The sequence below is a fragment of the Coturnix japonica genome, chromosome 5, assembly GCF_001577835.2.
Source record: "Coturnix japonica isolate 7356 chromosome 5, Coturnix japonica 2.1, whole genome shotgun sequence".
Taxonomy (NCBI): domain Eukaryota; kingdom Metazoa; phylum Chordata; class Aves; order Galliformes; family Phasianidae; genus Coturnix; species Coturnix japonica.
In genome coordinates, this window is record NC_029520.1 from 10,446,301 (window position 1) to 10,465,760 (window position 19,460).

Below are 19,460 nucleotides of genomic sequence, written 5' to 3' on the forward strand. Positions count from 1 at the left end.
TGGGCTGGCTGCATGCCTGGCTGCATTTCTACATTGGCCTCCTGGCCAGCTTTTATTCTATTTGTGCTCGCTACCCACAAGCACTGCAATTAGGTTTATTTCTGTAGGTACATCTCTAATTTCCTAGCCCTTGCGTGCATAGCTGTCCTGTTTTTAACCTAAAAGCACAGAAGTCCCTATTCAGGAGGCTCTGGGGTGTGCACAGGGCCTGCTACATTTGTAATTTTGATATGCCATTTTTAGACCCCTTTGCAGAAAGCTGGGGTTATTGCCACGTGTTATTAAACCACCTCTCAGAGCATGGGCTGCAACAAGGGTCTTGCTGCCATGCGATACTGCTTCACTAAATGCTTCGCTTCTGCAAGACAGCACCACTGAAGTTCTCAGCATACACATGCAAACCCTCTTTCCCTGAGTGCTTTTATGGGACATGTTCCTTTTATCTCAGATTTCTCCTGTGTATTTCTTCTGTGCATCCTCCAGCTCTTCCTAGTACAGAGCAAAAAGTGTCATAGAATGGCTTAGGTTGGAAGGGACCCTACAGCCCACCTGACCCGCTGCCCCCCACCAGCTCAGTCTGCCTAGGGCCCCATCCAGCCTGGCCTTGAGCCCCTCCAGGGATGGGACATCCACAGTTTCTCTGGACAGCCTGTGCCAGTGCCTCACTGCCCTCAGAGTGCTGAATTTTTGGTGTCTAAATATCCCCACACCACCTCTTTCTTCTCCATGCAGCAGGACCACAAGGGAAGAAGCGTGTAAGAATAAATGTGAGGTGGGGATGCTGATGAAATCACCCCTGACTATGCATTTACCCCTTGTGCTAAGTGTACAGAGCCATGTGCTGTGCATATCCTAGCACTGCTATTGGGATATCTTGGAGAATCAAATTGTTCCAGGGCAGTTTTCTGCAGCCAGGAGCACAGCTTTTCTTTTTCCTGCTCAGGCTGGGAGTTCCCTGCTGACTTTTCACTTGCGTGAGCACCGCTTGGGTCAGCAGAAAGGTGGGGCCCACTGGTTCCTGGGTTGGCAAAGCAGACTTTCCAGTTTGGGCTGCAGTGTGCATGGGAAAGCCAATGTCTCTTTTGTGCCCATAGCTCTATTCCTGGCAGGGGATTTCTTTTGTCCCCAGCATGTTCGTACCATGCACTTTGGCTGGATCAGGAGACCACACAGAGAGAAAAGGAGACTGAGGCTGGAAACGAGACGGTGGTAAGTCTGGTTTTGGGTTTAGGGGGAAAAGGACGGGGCTCCCTGAGACCTTTTGCAGAAGCCAGGATGCTCAGTGTTCCCAAACCATGTCTTCATTGCCCCAAAACATTGTCTTGGGCTACACCTCAGGGCTAGGATGAGCTCTTCCTTTTAACAGGGGCTGATGGAGGATAGCCCTTTAGGGTATGGTGGGAAAAACACGATGAAACATCTGAATCTGTGCTGTGTGGGCATCTGGTTGCCCCTGCTCCTATGTCTACCCGCTGTCACAACCTGAAGCTGTGGACTGGAGCCTCCTAAATAGCACAAGTCCATTACCAGGCTGCTGATTTTTGTGTTCAGGGACAGGAGGAACTAGCCATAAAATCTCAGTGGGAAGACTGTGAGCTGAGATTCATCCCTGATGGCACTGATGTCCCATATAGATGGTTCTGGGCAAGTCATACACACCGCGTCCTGCTGCCCCAATGGAGATAAAGAGCAACCCTTGCAGCTACAGACAACAAAGCCTCCTTGTTAAAAAATTAAAGATTATCCCTGTGTGAGGAGACCTATGGTGCTGGTGTGGCCAAGGTAAACACTTGCATACCTGCTGGCCCTCGTCACAGCACTGGGAGGAGTGCCTGGGTTGTGGTTTGATAGAGGCTGGCCTCCAGAAGCCTACCAGGGGTGTTTTCTGGTCCCTTTGGAGATTCCTAGTATGAGATATCCTCTGGCTGGCTTCAGCATCCAATTGAACAAACTGAAGTCTTTGCCTGGTCCTTACCATGTGCCCAAGTTAGGCTGGTTCAGTTTGTGAGCTGGGTTGGTGGCACTGCTGCCACCTGGCATGTAGGCACAGCCTGGCTGTGGTGATGGATTTAAGCCTGAGCCTGCAAAAGGGGAAGGAGAGGCTGTATGACATCAGGAATTGGCTGCTTAGAGGAGGTGGGGATTAAATTAAAAGACTGCTTGAGCAGAGCCCGCCTTGCCTGCAGGAACTGCTCTGCTCTGTTTCACACTTCATTTCCTAAGCAGCCGAGCCCTAAATGCTTACGCTGGGCTTTATCTTAACATTTTAATTGTGTTTACTCTCGTTAGAACTCTGTGCTGCTTGCAGCATGTGAACTTCTGAATATGAAATCCCCACCCTGTTCATTTTGTTTGAGTCCTCAGGTCACTTGCACTCTGCTATGGCCAAGGAACAGTGGAACAGCCAGACTACAGCCTCCCCACCCCCTGCTAACCCAGTGGTTACCACCACAGCTCCGCCGGGCTTCCTTGATGGCATTGTCAGCCACACCCCATGTGAGTACAGCTGGGTTTGCCTCTTTGTCCTTTGGAGGTGTTCAAGAAATAGGTAGATGTGGCACTGAGGGGCATGGCTCAGTGAGCATGACAGAGTTGGGCTGCAGTTGGATTTGGTGATCCTTGTGATCTTCTCCAGGATTTTAAGCTCAAGCCCCAAGACACAACTCTGTAATGCTGAAACATGAGGAGGGGTTTGAAAATGCACTTTGTGTGGTTTTGTTTGTTTTTAACTCTTCTGTCTACTTCATTGCACCAGTACCCAGATGGGCGCTCATTGCTGTGGCGGTGGCAGTGGCTGTTCTCTTCCTCCTCTTCCTCATCTGCATCATCAGGTGCTGCTGTGGCAAGAAGAAGCCAGAGAAGAAGGAGAAAGTTGGCTTGCTCACCTTCAGTGGCTCCACCACAGCCAGCCTTGTGAGTCCTGCTTTCTCCTGTTCCCTGCTGCTCTCCTAGCAGGGAGATTTGCTCCATAATGCCCATGTCCCCACCACATGCCCAGAGTGATGGGACTGCTTGTGGATGTAGAATTGGGCTGGGATTTGTGGGGGAGGCTCTTTTAAATGTGATTTTAGGGAAAACTGGCCCATACAATGCATCATGCCAGGATGGAGAGCGAGGATGTGAACTTAGTCACCACGGGCTTGCAGTAGATCTGGGAGTCTCATCCATGCAACATAGTATGGGAAAACACACAAGGCTCTGGAACCTTGTCCTGAGGGTTGTGTTGCTCTTTGCCACAGGTGCAGCCTGAGATGGAAGACCTGGAGCAGGGCCCAGAGGAGACAGGGCGAGGAAGGCTTCAGTATTCTCTGGAGTACAATTTCCGTGTACAGGAGGTGAGGCTGCTGCAAGGCTGTGTTCTGGCAGAGTCCTTTGGTGCCCAGCAGGACCCAGTCATCCATACCTGGTGCACTTCTGCACTCAGCTGGTATACTGACATGGTGGGATGACATCTTCCTTGCTGCTGCACTTGCTTTCTTGTCACCTGTCACTATCCTCTGAACAGTGACCTCACATGTTGTTCCTTTTAAGCTGAAAGTTGGTGTGAAGCAGGCAGCTGACCTGAAGGCCATGGACAATGGGGGCACATCTGATCCCTATGTTACTGTCTACCTGACATCTGATATGAGAAAGAAGTATGAGACAAAGGTTCATAAGAAGACCCTGAACCCCGTCTTCAATGAGACCTTCACTTTCCAGGTAGGAAGCAACAGCTGCTGATGATTTCCTTGAAGATTCCTTTGCTACCAGGATGGGAAAGCAACAGAAAGACCTGCTGTTGTGTCTGTCCCACCATTGCATGTGGCAGGGAGTAAGGTCGGGTTGTTGGGTTTTCATTTGCAGGTGCCCCAGGCAGAGGTGTCTGAGGCCACGCTGGTGATGCAGATCTATGACTTCAATCGCTTCTCCAAGCACGACATCATTGGTGAGGTCCGCCTGCCCCTGGCCAGTGTCAACCTGCAGCACATCATCGAGCAGTGGAGTGACTTAGTGGTGGCCAGCAAAGTGGAGGTTGGTCCTAGCAAGTGGGACACACCATGGGGAGAGCAATGGTGCTGCTTCTCTTTCTACCACCCTGCAGTGAGAGAAAGCAGTGGGTATCCTTGAGAGCCCCCCAGCTCATTGGCCCCTCTCTCTATCAGCAAGAGCGTCTGGGTGAGATCTGCTTCTCACTGCGCTATGTCCCCAGCACCGGCAAGCTGACAGTGCTCATCCTTGAGGCCAAGAAGCTGAAGCGGATGGACTCCCGTGGGCTATCAGGTAGGCAGGGTCTGCTCACACTCACATCACTCTGCCTAGTACTAATGATAGCACCAAGAACTGTAAAACCTCAAGGACTCTTGGTGTGGAGGCATGTCCTTTCTCTCCTCAGATCCTTTTGTTAAGGTGCATCTCATCCTGAACAAGAAGAAGTGGAAGAAGAAGAAGACGAGTGTGAAGAAAAATACCTTGAGTCCTTATTTCAATGAGGCATTTGTCTTTGAGGTGCCTTTCAATCAGATTCAGGTGGGTTTCCCTTCAGTGCCCAAGGCTGAGCAGGCCCCTGCTCTGATGAAGGTCCAACTGACAGTTTTTCCTATGTCCCCACCAGAATGTGGATGTGGTCATCTCCGTCTGGGACTATGACAAAGTGACCAAGAATGAGCCCATTGGCAAACTCTTCCTGGGCTGCCGGGCCACGGGTAACCAGCTGCGGCACTGGTCTGACATGCTGGCCAACCCACGGCGGCCCATCGCCCAGTGGCACAACCTGCAGCCCCCTGATGTGGTGGACAAGGCCCTGGGGTTGAAGTCCCACCTCAAGCTGCCTATGACCACCAGATAGTGAGAGACAACTCTGGCACCCCCTGCTCACTCACATCTGGGCAGGATGGAGGTTTTCAGAGGTGTCTGGATGCAGCTCTGCACCAAGGTGATGCTGGAGGGGGTGATGTGGATGCAGAACTAGCTTGTCTCAGCCACTCGCAGGCTGGGGTTGAATACAGAGAGCTCTAAGCTTATGGAAAAACATTGAGTCATTTGATATTTTTTGAATAGAAGTTGATTACTATAGAATCATATGTTGGAAAAGGTATTCAAGATCACTCGAGTCCAACCATCAGCTTGACCTAACAGGTCCCACCACCAAACCACGTCTCTTAGTCCATATATCTCTTAAATATCTCCAGGGATGGAGACTCCACTGCTTCCCTGGGCAGCCCATCCCAGTGCTTGACCAACCCCCTTAGGAAACCAGCCTGTGAATGCTATGCTGACTTGCAGCCCTCTTGTCAGTTCTGTGTGAGTTTCATGTAATCTGGGGGCTGCTTGTGCCCTCACATCCTGCTTTGTGGTGCCTTAAGGTGGGAGGTAAGTAAAAATCCCTCCTGTTTGGAGGTGGATCCTCTGAGTTGTCTGCAGTCTCAGGAGCCTCCCAGCTCCCTGAATTAGTATTTCAATGAGCTGACAAAGAAGGGGATTGCTCTTAAGAGAATTTTAATTCAGCTGAGAAGACTTAAGCCAGATTGGCACAGACACTGCCTGACCCCACTCTGTTCCTAGCAAAGGAATTGCTCTTACTCCAAAATACACATGGGAAAGCCTTCTTTCTCCTGGCCTTTTGCTAAAAAATCCCCACAACCATAGCACAAAGATTTGGGCTTGTTTCACTCAAACTACAAAATGGAAGTAAATTGCACCAGGCAGTCTGTAGGAAGCTGCATGTTCTGGAGTGGGGAGAGCCCAAGCATTAATGAAGAACCATTAATATTGAAAAGCAGTTAATCCGCAATTATCCCAAGACCCATGGAGCGACTATCAGAGAGTTAAACAAATACGGTGAGGCTGAGGAAGATTATGAAAGCTCTTGATAGAGATTAATGACCCAAGCTTAACTATAAAAAGCTACTGTGCCCGTTTCTTAATAAATGTTCCCTTGGCTTTGCCTTTGCTGTGATGTGGGGAGAAATTACAGAGTTGTTTGGAGATAGCAATAACAAGTGGAGTGTGGTTCCTGCTGGGAGAACAGCGTGAGCTGGGTGCCCTTAATGAAACAGAGGAGGAAATCAGTCACCTGAGAAATACTTGCAGAAGGATGCTGAGTGAGTTAAAGCCTCAGCCTTAAGTCAAGCTAGAGGGGGTGATGCAGAAGGGAAAGCTGCTGTGTGAGAATTATGGAGGCAACTGGGGACTCAATGAGTAAGTGCTCACCAGGGCAGGCATACTAGTGCCCCAGGTGAGCCTCGCTGAGGCATAAATCCGTGTGCTGATCTGCTCCCTCAAGAGGGAAGGGTGAGGGGATTGTAACTTGTCTAACTCTTAAGCACAGTTCACATGGGAGCCTATTCATAGGAAGGGGGATGGCTCCATCTTGTGCTAAGTCTGGTGGGCAGAAAGGCTGGGCTCTTCTTGCCTCTCCATCAGCATGTCCCTATAGCCTTAGCAAGGCTGGTTGATTGTCCCTTTGTTGCTATTATGTCTCTTGCTCAAATGACATTCCTTGAGCACTTGGAGGACTGAGCATGGAAATGCACTTCTGGAGGAAGAGGAAGATGCTGCTGTAGAAGATAAAAAAAAGAAAGCTATGTTAATTGAAGGTGAAATCTCAGTGAGTGCCTGTGCTGGATTTCAATGTCTGCATCTAGAGGGCAGGGCAGGTACATGTTGAATGATCTGTGTGTCCACGTCCTCAGTGGTCCCAGTTAGAGCTCTGCTTCTTTATCTGGGTATCCTCCCCCTAGAAAGAGGTTTGTGCAGGAGAAAAACACCTGTTGCTGTGGTACATGCCTGGGTCTCCTCCTTGCAGACCATGCTCACCATGTAGTCCAGTAAGAACGCCCTGATGTGGCACAAAACTCTGCAATTTGGGCTGGTTTCTGGCAGAGGATAAAAGGACCCACCAGATTGCCCAGAAACGGAGCAACATGCAGCAAGAGGAGTCTGCAGAACACTGTTGACCAGCAAGAAGCAACAAGCCATGGGCTTGTCTGGCTGCAAAGCCCAAAGCCACAAACCCTAATGGCAAGAGCAATGCAGTTGGTATGAAGGGGAAGAGGGAAATCATCCTGAGGGTGGTCAGACCTTGGGTGGAATGTGAGATCTTCATGCCTGAGGAAGTTTTTGCCATGTGTCTCCAAGCAGTACCTTGCTGTGGATCCAGCCCTGCCTGGGACTGGGGCAGGTGACATTAAGGAGACTCTCTCAAAGAGAATTATTCCCTAATTTGGTGATTTTATGACTATTTGTCCGTGTACTTCAAGAAATTAGCCTGGAAATCAGTAGCAGGTGAATGCTGAACATTACACATGCTTGTCACCATTTGTCTACTGTGAGACAAAAATGATTATGGGCTGTCATCGTTCAGCTGTCCTCCAGCTCAGATTTTTTGGCTAGTCTCACAGTTTTGAGCACTGGAGACTATCTAAGCTTCTCTCACAAGGAAACGAGCGTGTGTGTGTTTTATAATGATGCCAGTTAATGAATATTTATCTCACCACTGTGTTGTGAAACTTCAACATGTGACATGTTTCTTTTTTAAAACTCAGCTCCAGGACTTGGAGGATCTTATTGGATCTTATGCCAATTGCAGCTTTTTCTTTTAAGGAACATTTTTAATGTAGTTGCAGAGGGAGAGAATGGGGAGCAAAATACTGAGAGCAGGATGCCTTCTGGCTTGAAACCCGGAGGCAAAGCACAATTTGCTTTTGTTTGCCTGGAAAAGCAGCGAGGGCCCGTGGGATGGGTGGGCGGCGTGCAAGGCAGGAGTTGGGAAGCCGGTGCCCCCACGCTGGATGGGAGGTGGAGGACTGACTCCCCCGTGCTTCTCTGGGCGGTGCTTAGCACCAAACTACATCTCCCAGGCTGCCCTGCCGCTGCTCCCCAGAGTTGGGGGGAGGAGGGGGTCTGCTTGGGGGGACGAGGGTCCTGGCCTTGCAGTGCTGGCTGCGTGCCCCTGCCTACGGTAAAACACCCGCCTAGGGGGGATGCTTTGGGGCAGGTCCTGAGGGATGGTGGGGGGGGGGGGAGAGGGGAGGTGGCTGCCCTGGGGAGGGGGAGAGGGAAGAGCTTGGGGTCACGGAGGGAGCGTGGGAGTCTTTGTGCTGCAATTGTGGGTGAGTGGGGAGGGGAGTGCTGCGGGTGCGGCGGTTGGTTTATCACAGAAGCAAGGAGCCCCTTTCCGTCCCCCCTATTTCTTGATCCCCTTCTCTTTTTCCCATCCCTTGCCCCTTCCCCCATCGCCGTCCCTTCCGGGTGTGTCCACAACCGGGATGCTGTGCTCTCGGCGCCATGCGTGACTCGCAGTTTGTACTTCAAGGGAAGTGGGAATGAGAAGAAATGGATTCATGAATCTGTGAATCCGTAAGGATTTTGAGCTCAGATTCTAAGGGACACATAGGCTGACCCCTGTGTGTGTTTTCTCTGAGGATCAAGGGAGTTCAAAGACTGAGTGCTAGGACATCCAATATTTATGGGTAAATAAAACTAACTTCTTTGCAGGTGCACTGATCTGGATTCTGTTAGCTGTCACCTTCTAGCCTAGGTACAGAAATACTGTTCAGTTGCAGATAGCAAACATTTTTTTTTTAAATCTTATTTAAAAATAAAAATTCTACCCTTTGCTGCTTCTTCTACCCCCATTCTTACCCTTCTTCTTATCTCTTGCCCCATCCATTGCAGCCTGGCTGCTGCTGTTCCTGCCCTAGCAGGGCTTATGTGGAGGGCTGTAAGAAAGTAGGGAACAGACTCTTTAGCAGGGTCTGTTGTAATAGGACAAGGGGAAATGGTTTCAAAAGAAAAGAGGGGAGATTTAGAATGGATATAAGGAAGAAGTTTTTTACAGTGAGGATGGTGAGGCACTGGCGTGGGTTGCCAAGAGAAGTGGTAGGTGCCCCATCACTGATGACATTCAAGGTCAGGCAGGATGGGGCTCTGAGTATTTGATCTAGTGCAGGTGTCCCTGTTCATTGCAGGGGAGTTGAACCTCTCTATAAGGTCTACAAGGGTCCTTTCCAGCTCAAACAGTTCCATGATTCGATTTTGCTTCTGGATCGGTCTCATTACATGGAGGTGTCTATAGGACCCCTTCACTTTGGGATCACTTCTGTATCTTCAGGCAGGAGAAAATCTCCTTCCCCAAACAACCCAGTACTGATAATGGATGCAAATAGGTCACTCCTGCTTATAAAAAGCTCCTTGGTCCCAACCTTGTAGTCCAACGGAATAACCTAAACCTCTGATTTTTCCATATCTCAGGCCTCAGCAGGATGGAGCCATCAGAGAAGCAGCTTGAGGATGCAGTTGCTTTCGTGCAGGGCAAAAAGCGCCCTCCAAAGAAGAATGGTGTCACAGGTGGGTGAGTGCCTGCATGCCAGCAAGGGAGGATTTCTTATCCAGCCACGCTGGCTTCACACAAGATGGGTGCTCACTGGAGTTCGGCTTGAACGGATCTGATACTTTGAAGTTAATTGGGAATAAAAGTTCAACTGTTTTGAAATGAGGCCTCAACCTGTAAAAAACAAAACAGAAACAAACAAAGAAAAGCCCAGACCCATATTTTATTTGAAATCTCATGAATGGTGTCTGGAAAGAAGGCGGGTTTCCAAACAAGTGTGAAGCTTAGCCAGGGCTCCATCATCCTGCCCATAAATGTGGACATTGCAGACATCCCTGTCTGAGCTAACTGGGTGGTGGCAACAAGCATGGGCACCTCAAGACACGAACCCTTCATCATTTGTTTAGAATGAGGAAAACTGCTTTGAACTCCATTCCCACTGCCTGAGGCAAGTATGGACTTTACTGGCCCAGATGGAGACCCAGTCAATTTCTGAGTTCACCTGGACTGGGGAGCAGTTTTCTCATCACTTGTTTAAAATTCAGAGCACATGAGTCAAGATTTTGGCAGCCCCGTTAAAATACTTGGCCTTGATTTTACAAAAAGCCAGTGGGGAACTTTACTCTGGATGTGACAGAGGACATGTTTGCATTTGCAAAGTCCACAAGAAAATTCCTGAAGGTCTCTGCTGTGTCGCTATGATTGCATTCATGCCAAACCACCGCTGACTTTGGGCAGTGTTCTTGAGAGGTGTTCACTGGGGCTGGGTGGTGGGTTGTTCTCCAGTCTGTGATCATCTCTTCCATTCCCAGGCTGGATACTGAGGAACCTCCGGAAGACCTTCCAGAAGCCGACCTCCCTACAGCTCACTTCTCCCATGGCTCTTTCTCAGCGTTGCACAGGTAGATGAGGCCATTGAGGGTCTCCATAGCTGCCAGAGTTCTATACAGTGAGATTTCTTGAGTTCTGCTTTTTCTGTTCTTTGTTTTCTGAGACTTATGGTCACTTTTATCTTCTTTATCTTTTTTTCCCCCTAACACAGAATTCTCACTGCTGCTTTGTTTTGGCACAGACAGCCTAAAAGACATTTTGAGATTGGAGACGTGTTGAAACCATGCTCATTTAAGCTCACGACTGTCTCAGTTTGTTCTCCAGACGTGTTCTGGCTCCTGTTCTGGTCTTCAGCAATGTTTGAAGTTGCCCAGATCCAGGGAGGACTGTGATCAGGTGTCAGGTCACTGCAGTAATTCTATCCCAGGGGAATGCTGTGGACAGATCACCTCCCAGAAACATCAGCTGCTTGGGGCACCACTTCAGTGCTGGGCAGAGGTGTTAGCTGTTGGATCTTCCAAGGGCAGGGACTCAGGCACATTATGTATTATGTATCTGTGATGGAAGTTGGAGAAGTCCTTGTGAGAATTGAGATCTGAGCTTAGGACTTCTCATTAAATAAGCAGCATCTCATTACTGGAGACTGAGATTCAGGAAGCAGATGTTCCCGTTGCTCATGAAAGCACTTGAGTACTTGTGTATACCTATACTGACTTGTATTATTCCTACAGCCTCTTGTCCAAACCTGATAATAAATAGAAATGAGGCCCATGAAGAGAAGCATGTGCCTGTTGCCCTTCAGCGTGGTGTGACTCACTGTTCTGTATTGCCAGCATCAGCAGAAGATGGCTGCTCCAACAACACAGCACTCCGGGGCTGGTGGAGCAGTCTGCAGGTCCAGGTGAACACTTAAAGTATATTTGTGCTTCCATCCATAGGAATGGGCTGGGTGTTTGGGATGATGATGTGCAAGGCCTTTGGAGTCTCTAGTATCTACTGATGCATTGGAGTCTAAATGCCAGCTCATGTCTTCTTGCCCCTGCAGCTGGAGAAATGAGTTTCTGCTCTCTCACCCATCCTTTCCTGTTTTGCAGATGGCATCCCGTTCCTGTGCCCTCAGACCTAGTCTCACATTTGCTTCTCCTCTGCCTTGTTCAGCAGACTCCCCTTCCAAGGCCAAGTTCACCGGCCACTTCTCCCTCTTCTCACCACCGTCACGGATCTCTGAGCCTGATTACAGCCCTCTGCCTTGTGCTGCCTCCAAGAAATCTAGCAGAGGGAGCTGGAAGAGCTCTCATTGTGAAGAGCCCCCTGATTCCAAATTAAAAGAATCTGCACATTTCCCCTTCACAGTACCCATAATTGCTCAGATAACTGACTACATCTACCTGGGGAACCTCAATGCAGCCTACAGTGGCCGGGCACTCTGCACAAATGGCATCGACAACATCATTGACATGAGCAGCCTGCCAAGTGACCACAGCCTGAGCATCATCCCCTGCACCTGTGGGAGGGGAGGATTCAGGCACAACTGGTCACGCCTCAGGGTTGATACCCAGGCTTTCCTGCATGGAAATCGTCATGAAATAAGGCAGCCATGCTTCCTTGTCATCAATGAGTGCATTGAAGCCTTGATGGAGAAAGGGAAGCGTGTTCTCATTCACTGCAGGGATGGTTACTCCTTAGGCCCTACCTGTGTCATCCAATACCTGATGGTCAAGCACAGCATGAGACTGCTAGCAGCCTATGAACTTGTGAGGGCACGGTACCCACTGAAAATCCAAGAGTGCCATCAAGACCTACTGGTGGGTCTGGAGATGTCCCTGCAACCTGGTGGCGTCAACACAGCATGCCTGAAGCACTCCCTGTCAAGGAAGATGGCATGGAGCTAAACAGGCATAGTGGCTGAAGAAGAAAAGCCAAAAGGAAAATGGCCTTAACTGCATCTCATGGGCAGATTAGATGACTGCCTGTGTGTGGTATGTAGGACAGTGATGACAAGATGCAAAGGTGATGGCCTTTCTTTGCAGCAGTTCCTAGAGGCTGGTACTGGCAGAAGGAAAGCATGGAGAGCTCTTAGGGACACACTAGAGGGAGAGGAAATAAGACTCATTTAAGCAGAAGCTGAAGGTTCTCAGTCCCAATGTAAGGAAATCTGTGCTCCAGGCTGAAGAAGACTTTTCTTGGGAACTTTTGTTCCTAAGGGTGCAAGTACATATCATCTCCGTGTCAGGGGGTTGGAACTGCAAGATCTTTTACGGTCCCTCCTAACCCAAGCCATTTTGTGATTCTACGTGCCTCAGTCTGATATTCTTTTTGGGAAAAAGGAACCAGCCACTGGATTTCTCAGTTGTTCTGCCTGAGCTTTTACTATGAGCACAGCTGCTGTTGGGCTGCTGGGTTTGTGTTGTTTTTTTTTGTTTTTTTTTTTTGGCCAACAGTATATTCCATGGAAATTAGATGTAGACATCTGTGGTGTCATGTTGGACTAGTCACTGCATAGTCCCTGTCCGCTTGGTGCTAGCAGGGTGCTGAGGAGAAGAACATTGGTGTAAAGATGGGGAGATGGCTACGAGAGGCAGCTTGCCTGGATCCATCAGCCCAGTGCTTCCATCATGTGGTGGTTCCCTAGCGGAACATGGTCCAGAAGTGTCACACTTGAATGTCTCTACAACACAGTGCAGAACCTCCTGTGAGCTTGAACCTTTGCTTCCAAGCACCTTTGCAGGCTGGTGGAAGCACTCTGAGATTGGTGGCCCATGTCACTGGTGCACTGCTGTAGCATGAGGGGAGGGGAGCAAGGGATGGAGGCTACTCATCTACTCCATGGGAAAGGTACCCAAACTTGAACACTGTGTCTGCTCCTGGTTTCCACGGAATGTTCATGTTTCATGTTCAGAGAGCTAAGACAGACGACTGCTGACAGCCTTCCCTGAAGGACTTGCCTGAAGCTTATGCTCTCCTTGGACTTTTCTGCAAGGAACTCGTTCATTTGTCACTCAAACACTTGCATTACTTCACTTGGAAACCTCTGCTTTTGTTAATGTTAACTATTGCTTTGTGGGTTTTTCTTCTTCTTCTTCTTTTTTTTTTTTTTTTCCCTCTTCTCACTGGGTTTCTTCCTCATTCTGGATCTGGGGCCTCTTTCTTTTTTTTTTGGAGGACTGCTGCCCTGTGGTTTAACCTCTTTGCAAGGCAGCTCCAGGGAAATTTCTTTGCAGACAGAGAGATTCAGCCTTTTGCTCACCCTATTACCACATCTCACCCTCTAGGACTCCTGTATCTTACAAACAAATCTGTTAACCAACAATTGATTCGTGGGACTTTTCTTTGTGTTCCTTCAACCCACTCTCTGCACTGACCTGAAGCAATGAAGTGAAAGAAAAGCTGCTATCTAGAGGACTTGGTGGGACAGTGGTGCATGTAGTTCTGTAGAGAGCTGGAGAAAATGACTGGAGAATCTTTGGAAAGGGTAATAAAGAGCTGAGTTGAACTTTAGAGTCAAATATGGCCCATGTGGTACTGGAGGAAAAGTGAAGTGGCTGAACTTCTCAGTGGGTGAATGCTGCTCCTGGCTGCGGAGGGTGGCTGCTGTCTGTTTCTGGATGTACTTACTTTAGTCTCTATTCTTTATTTTTCTGGGAAACTGGCTTGAGCTGGGAGAGGCGGGCAACTTAGGAGGATCTGCAGGGTGATGTCTCTCGTCTACAGGCCATGAAGTGGCACCAAGAGTCCTGATGTAGCATGGTTGTGGTGATTTCACTACTCAAACCATCTTGCTCTCAACATTTCAGCATGGATAATCCTGAGCAGACCCAGCCTTACCCACACAAGACACCAGTCCCATCTCAAGCTCTTAGTCTTCCTTTACAGTATCTGCAGTGCTGTGTGCATGATGCTATAGGAAGTCTGCAGCGGCTTGTTTGCTGTTATCTGTGACTTCCAAGAGAAAAATTTGTTGCAGCTACATCTGAATCAGCTTAAAACCCTTTGGATAGCAGGGGAGGGAGTGCCTGGGCTGTGGGAGGAAGACAAGAGCTGTTTGGGCTCTTGTCTCCATGGGATCCCCTACATACACATGCTACATCTGCTGTGGATAGGGCTGGTGAATATTTCCAGTGTCATTTCCATCTGCCTCTTGCTTGTGCTGTGGGTATGTGGTTCTGGGGTGCACTGCAGCAGCTTTGGGGTTGCCTCACATACCCAGCAGCGGCTCCATAGCTTTGAGTAGTTTTGCTTTTTTTTCTTAATAAAAATTTAACATCTGGTGTTAAAATATTTCACATGGGGACGACCAGCAAATATTTTCCTGTGTGTTAACTGAGGTTAAAAGAAGATGCTAGCTCTGAATGACTTGCTCAGGAATGGCTCTCCTACGTGCTGCCAGTGGCTGAATGTTGGTGGGATGATGCATATGCTGCAGGCTCCTTCCAGCCAGTGTTCCCCAAGGGCAGAGCTGCTCCTCTCCTGTGGAGCTGCCTGGCCTGCCCCAGCCAAGGGAGGTGCATGGGGGCTCTTGCACACCATTGGTCTGAGAAGGTCTCCATGCCCTTAAAGAGAAGGTGGATTTTCTGCTGAGCCACCCGAGAAGCCCTTTTATACCTCCTTCCCCGGCCAGCTGCTTGCGGCTTGCCAGTCAGTCCTGGCCAGCCAGCGGGGCTCTCTGTTCCTTCTCCGGACTCGGGTGAGCCCTTATGCATGTCTCTTACTGACCAGCTTGTTCTTACCGGGGTGGCAGGGAGGCACGTTTGCTCACCTGAATGTTGGGGAGGTAAATGCTGGGTGATGTAATCTGCTTGGAGCAATGCGGGTGCTGATAAATCCACCTCTGTCCTGTGCTGGTCAGAGGGTCTGTGCATCGGGAGCTCTGTCTCTCCCAGCTGCCTTCTTTCCCTTTAGTTTCATCCTCACTTGGTTTTGCGCTCTGCCTTAGTCTCCCTAACTCCTCCCTAGTAGGAAAAAGCATCCCCTGCTGTGGCAACTTGCAGTTCTCCCCATCTGCACCCCTCCCTCTGCCTGCTGCGTGTAGCCGCTTCCTCCCCAAATTGCCCCTCAGCACCTGAGTTTCCATAACTCAAGGGCTGGAGTCCCTGTTACTGACTATACCCTGCTATGGGGTTTTTCTGGCATTGCTTCCCCACGCCCTTTGCGCTTTCAATGGATATGGGAATGCCAGCAAAAATAGCTCCTGCTCCTCATCCACCTGTGGTGGCTTTTGCCTCGCGTCGCCCCAACCTCCCTGAGTCACGGGGCCTGGCTGCGTCTGAGGAGACAGCTGCAGCTCCTTGTGCAGCTCCCCAGCCATTTTTAGAAGCACTTTCCCCCCCCACCCCCTTGCTCTTCCCAGCAATGTGTTGTGCCTGCACATTTTCCAGGATAAGGTTTCCTCAGGGAGCTTGGCCCTGCAGCCTTTACCTCCTCCTCAGGAAACAACCCTGTTAACATTTTGCCTCCTAGGTCTGCAGATTGCTGTCTATTAGGGGGTTCACTTCTCTGTAAGGGAATGGCTTCATTTGGGCTTGGCCTGTGCTCCTGCTGTACCCACTGATGGGTATGAGCAGGAAACACTGCTCTAATAAGTAAAGCTGCATTTACAGGGAAGAACTGGCACTGAAAGGTACCTTTCCCTGAGAAATCTCTCCATGCCTTTGCCAACTCAGCAATAGCTTTCAGCACCATGCTTCATTATCTGTGCTGAGCTTTCTCCCCTGCCCCATGCAATGTACACACATTCTGGCAATCCTTGTCACCTATGGTCACTGCCTGGCTCTGTTCCTTATGCCAGAAGCCTCCCCAGTCTTTGAGATTATTCTTGTCCGTGACTCTGTCAGTGCAGTTTTCCCCCTTTGGAAGGCAACAAGACTGAAGCCTAGAGTATTTGTGTTGAGTTTGCTACAGGCCTATACTATGAGGACTGTGTGAAAGCACTACAGAGGTGAAGTAGCTTTTTTCTTCCTTCTTACTACATCATGTAAAGTGGTATATCGTCCAGTCAAGGAAAAGACAAGCCTATAGGCAGTACTGTCACAATCTCTCTTTTTCCAGCCATGCACCTCTTGTCCTGGTGCACATGTGGCTGTGAGCTGGCACATGTTTGCCTTTCATCCACAGAATGCAGCCCAGTTTCCTCTGTGATGGAAATTTGAAGAAGTTGGGAAATATGAGCAAAGCCGTTGTTCCTCTTTTTGGTGTCTAGGGGAATCATGCTTTGTTCTTAAACCCAAGAAAGCCAGTGCTACCATGAATAATTGAGAATTATTTTGGTTCTTGTTGCAGGTTCGTAACCATCTAAAGCAAGATGTCTGAGTAAGTTCCTATTTTCTGTTTCCAGTATGTTGCTGGTGTTCAAACTTTTGTTCAGCTGCCAGCTTTTACATACATACTCTTCTGCTTGTTTCCAATGAGGATGCTAACTGCTTTTTTCTCCTCTTTCTCTTCCTTCCCTTCCTTGCCCATCCGCTCTCCCTGCACAGTGAAGAGGTAAGTGTGTCCTGCTGGGCTTTTCCCTTTAGCAGAGCTCATAGCATCGATCCTCGCTTTGTAGGAAAAGCAGTTATGGCGTGGTGGGAAGAAGGAATGTCCCATGGTCTAGCTTTCCTGATGCCTTCTCGAGAAGAAGGGAAGGACGAGCAAAATTTGAAGGGTCTGCTGGCAGTTGGATGCTTTCCCCCTTTCCTGCTTCCCTAGCCGGCCACGAGGTGGTGCTGAGAAGCGCTGCCCGAACAACTCCAGGACCACATCTCAATTGCCAGCAGCGGGGATGCAAAAAATCCCACCTATGGTGCTGATGCTCAATGGGTGCATTGAGTGCCCTCTAGCCCGGTGACGCAGGGAAGGCTAGGAAAGCAACCTGAGACAAAGCAGCACTTTTCAGAAGGAGAACAAGCCATGGGCTTGGAGTCCTCGAGGAATCTGAACAAGATTCCTCTGGTTAATGGTGCATGATATGTCTAAGCTAGACAAAGATGAAGCTGGTTTGGGGACCAAATGTGTGACAAGCTGTGGGATTGTGTGGTGAAGAGGAAAAGATGAAGGAATCCATCATAACTTACCTTGTTCTCATTTTTCCCACCTGCAGAAAAAGAGGAGGGCAGCCACCGCCCGGCGGCAGCACCTGAAGGTACGTGGCACTGCTGGGGCTGGGCGAGGTGTGTCCTGATCATCCCATCTCCCACCCAGCAGTTGACACTCTCCTGCCTGGGAAAGGCCATGATGCACAATGTGGAGTTCCCTATACCCTTCTCTGCACCTTACCAGGTCACGCAGTAAGACTCTGGTGCGGGGGTAGGCTGGGGTCAGCATCATCCTGAGCTTCCCATAAGTCCCCATGAGTCCCCTTTGCTCAGAGCTGCTGGTATTTTGGACATGGAGAGCTCCCATCTTCTCCTTTGCCCCGAACCCATGTTGATCTCCCTCCTGCTGCTTTCCAGAGTGCTATGCTCCAGCTTGCTGTCACTGAAATAGAAAAAGAAGCAGCTGCTAAAGAAGTGGAAAAGCAAAACTACCTGGCAGAGCATTGCCCTCCTCTGTCCCTCCCAGGATCCATGCAGGAACTTCAGGTAAGAGCTGCTTTAGCCCTTTCAGAAAGTATTAGGCTCCACTACTCAGCCTGCTGCATTTACATTGTCCTTCCCATCTTGACCATTTCCTGTCCCTGGGGGCCTCTCTTCACCATGGAGGCAGAGACAGGGACTGGCACCTCTGGGGTGTGTTGGGTGGTGACTGGCAGTACAAGGATATGAGGGCAGCATTTGTGTGAAGGTGGGTGCACAAAGACCAGAAGCTGGGTTGCAAAATACCTTTCATAGTCTGCAGTTGTCTGGTATTGAGTGGTGGTCTGATCCTTCTTCAGCCTTTGGGATTAAGAGAGGTATAGGGGTCTTTCAGAGATAGAGGAGAAGGAAGTGGTCAGGAGAGAGGAATTTCCTGGCGTGCTCTATTATTCAACATCCGTCTACTTTTCCTCCCAGGAACTGTGCAAAAAGCTTCATGCCAAGATAGATTCAGTGGATGAGGAAAGGTATGACACAGAGGTGAAGCTACAGAAGACTAACAAGGAGGTGAGCATGCACTGGAGCATCTGGCTCATCCTTTGTTCCTCTCCATGCTGCTTGTGCATGGTCTCTCTCATGAAACTCACGCCCTGCTCTTTCTGCCCACTTCTCTCTTGCCAACAGCTGGAGGACCTGAGCCAGAAGCTGTTTGACCTGAGGGGCAAGTTCAAGAGGCCACCCCTGCGGAGGGTCCGTGTGTCAGCTGATGCCATGCTGAGGGCTCTGCTGGGCTCCAAGCACAAAGTCAACATGGACCTCCGGGCCAACCTGAAGCAAGTCAAGAAGGAGGACACAGAGAAGGTACCACTTTCACTCCCATTAAGGCATAAGCTTCCAACTTTTGGGGATGACATCTCCCTGCAGGCAGACCATGAGCTTATCTCAGTAATGTCCTTCCTGCCTCATGTTTTCTCCTCCAACTCTCATGTAGTTGTAAACACGGAGTCCAGCCCTGAAAAACATACAGCAGGGGTGAAACTGGGAGTCCCTAGCTAAGTTTTCCAGGGGAGGTGAAGTGTTGAGCATTTGAAGTAAGGTTCCCATAGGTGGATGGGTAAAAGGGCACTGTTTGGGTGGGTCAGTACCCCATGGGTTCACCTCGTCATGCACACTTATCCCTTCTGCAGGAGAAGGACCTCCGTGATGTGGGTGACTGGAGGAAGAACATTGAGGAGAAATCCGGCATGGAGGGCAGGAAGAAGATGTTTGAGGCTGGCGAGTCCTAAGCACTGGTCTCTCCACTCTTGCCATTTCCACCCTCTTCCATCCCCTCCTGAGCATGGCCACAGCTGTGAGCATGGCCACGTCCCTGCCCTGAACCTCAACACGTCCTCACCATGCATTGAACCCACTGACTGGGTGCTGTTTCTCTGGTTTTGTGAAGAGCTGCAGTCTGAAAGCAGCAGTGTAAATAAAGCTTTCATGGGAGAGGGGGATGTGGCCTGCTGTGGTGGGGCTGAGGGTGCTTAGGGCTGTGGGAACACACTAAGGATACCCATCTCCATTGGCAGGCTGCTTGGGGGGGGGTTTCCTTGCCTTCCTCTCTCTTGGCCTCCATCTTGTCATGGGGTGGAAAGGCCTCTCTTTTAAGCTGGAGATCCATTCTCTGACTCATAGCCTGTGTCTCCCATCACAGGAGCTACTGCACTTCAGGAGCTACCAGGGTGAACAGAGTGGGGGGATGGCGTTTGGGGGGTGGTAAGGAACCATCTGCCAGAGGAAGGAAATGGGTGAGGTCATGCCACAGTGCTGTCGGCTGCTCTACC

At 49.7% G+C, this 19,460-nt stretch overlaps 2 protein-coding genes across 3 annotated transcripts; both read left to right on the forward strand.

Moving 5' to 3' along the window:
- The first annotated feature begins 1,008 nt into the window (after positions 1-1,008).
- Positions 1,009-16,452, forward strand: SYT8 (synaptotagmin 8). Its single transcript, XM_015863894.2, has 14 exons — positions 1,009-1,209; positions 2,358-2,496; positions 2,756-2,913; positions 3,240-3,335; positions 3,532-3,699; positions 3,844-4,011; positions 4,143-4,260; positions 4,373-4,506; positions 4,592-7,939; positions 9,232-9,327; positions 10,123-10,212; positions 10,873-11,042; positions 11,236-14,825; positions 16,418-16,452. Exons 2-9 carry the CDS (start codon positions 2,382-2,384, stop codon positions 4,823-4,825), a joined length of 1,191 nt encoding a protein of 396 aa, XP_015719380.1. The 5' UTR covers positions 1,009-1,209; positions 2,358-2,381; the 3' UTR covers positions 4,826-7,939; positions 9,232-9,327; positions 10,123-10,212; positions 10,873-11,042; positions 11,236-14,825; positions 16,418-16,452.
- On the forward strand, positions 14,738-19,128 carry TNNI2 (troponin I2, fast skeletal type). 2 transcript variants are annotated; one of them, XM_015863895.1, is made up of 8 exons: positions 14,738-14,825; positions 16,418-16,447; positions 16,615-16,621; positions 17,220-17,261; positions 17,572-17,700; positions 18,112-18,201; positions 18,319-18,495; positions 18,822-19,128. In XM_015863895.1, the coding sequence occupies exons 2-8, from the start codon at positions 16,440-16,442 to the stop codon at positions 18,918-18,920; spliced, it is 552 nt and encodes a 183-aa protein (XP_015719381.1). In that variant the 5' UTR covers positions 14,738-14,825; positions 16,418-16,439; the 3' UTR covers positions 18,921-19,128. The 2 variants fall into 2 exon arrangements, with proteins under 2 accessions (XP_015719381.1, XP_015719382.1); XM_015863896.1 differs by lacking the exon at positions 14,738-14,825 and adding an exon at positions 16,053-16,076 and having other exon boundaries at positions 18,822-19,122.
- The last annotated feature ends 332 nt before the right edge of the window (positions 19,129-19,460 follow it).

What these genes read in the sequence shown, in the direction of transcription:
- SYT8 (XM_015863894.2), top strand. Translation starts at nt 2,382, where the DNA reads ATGGCCAAGGAACAGTGGAACAGCCAGACTACAGCCTCCCCACCCCCT. An exon ending in CATTGTCAGCCACACCCCAT is followed by an intron (nt 2,497 to 2,755) that starts GTGAGTACAGCT and finishes TCATTGCACCAG; the next exon opens with TACCCAGATGGGCGCTCATT. An exon ending in ACAATTTCCGTGTACAGGAG is followed by an intron (nt 3,336 to 3,531) that starts GTGAGGCTGCTG and finishes GTTCCTTTTAAG; the next exon opens with CTGAAAGTTGGTGTGAAGCA.
- TNNI2 (XM_015863895.1), top strand. An exon ending in CCCGGCGGCAGCACCTGAAG is followed by an intron (nt 17,262 to 17,571) that starts GTACGTGGCACT and finishes GCTGCTTTCCAG; the next exon opens with AGTGCTATGCTCCAGCTTGC. An exon ending in GATCCATGCAGGAACTTCAG is followed by an intron (nt 17,701 to 18,111) that starts GTAAGAGCTGCT and finishes TTTTCCTCCCAG; the next exon opens with GAACTGTGCAAAAAGCTTCA.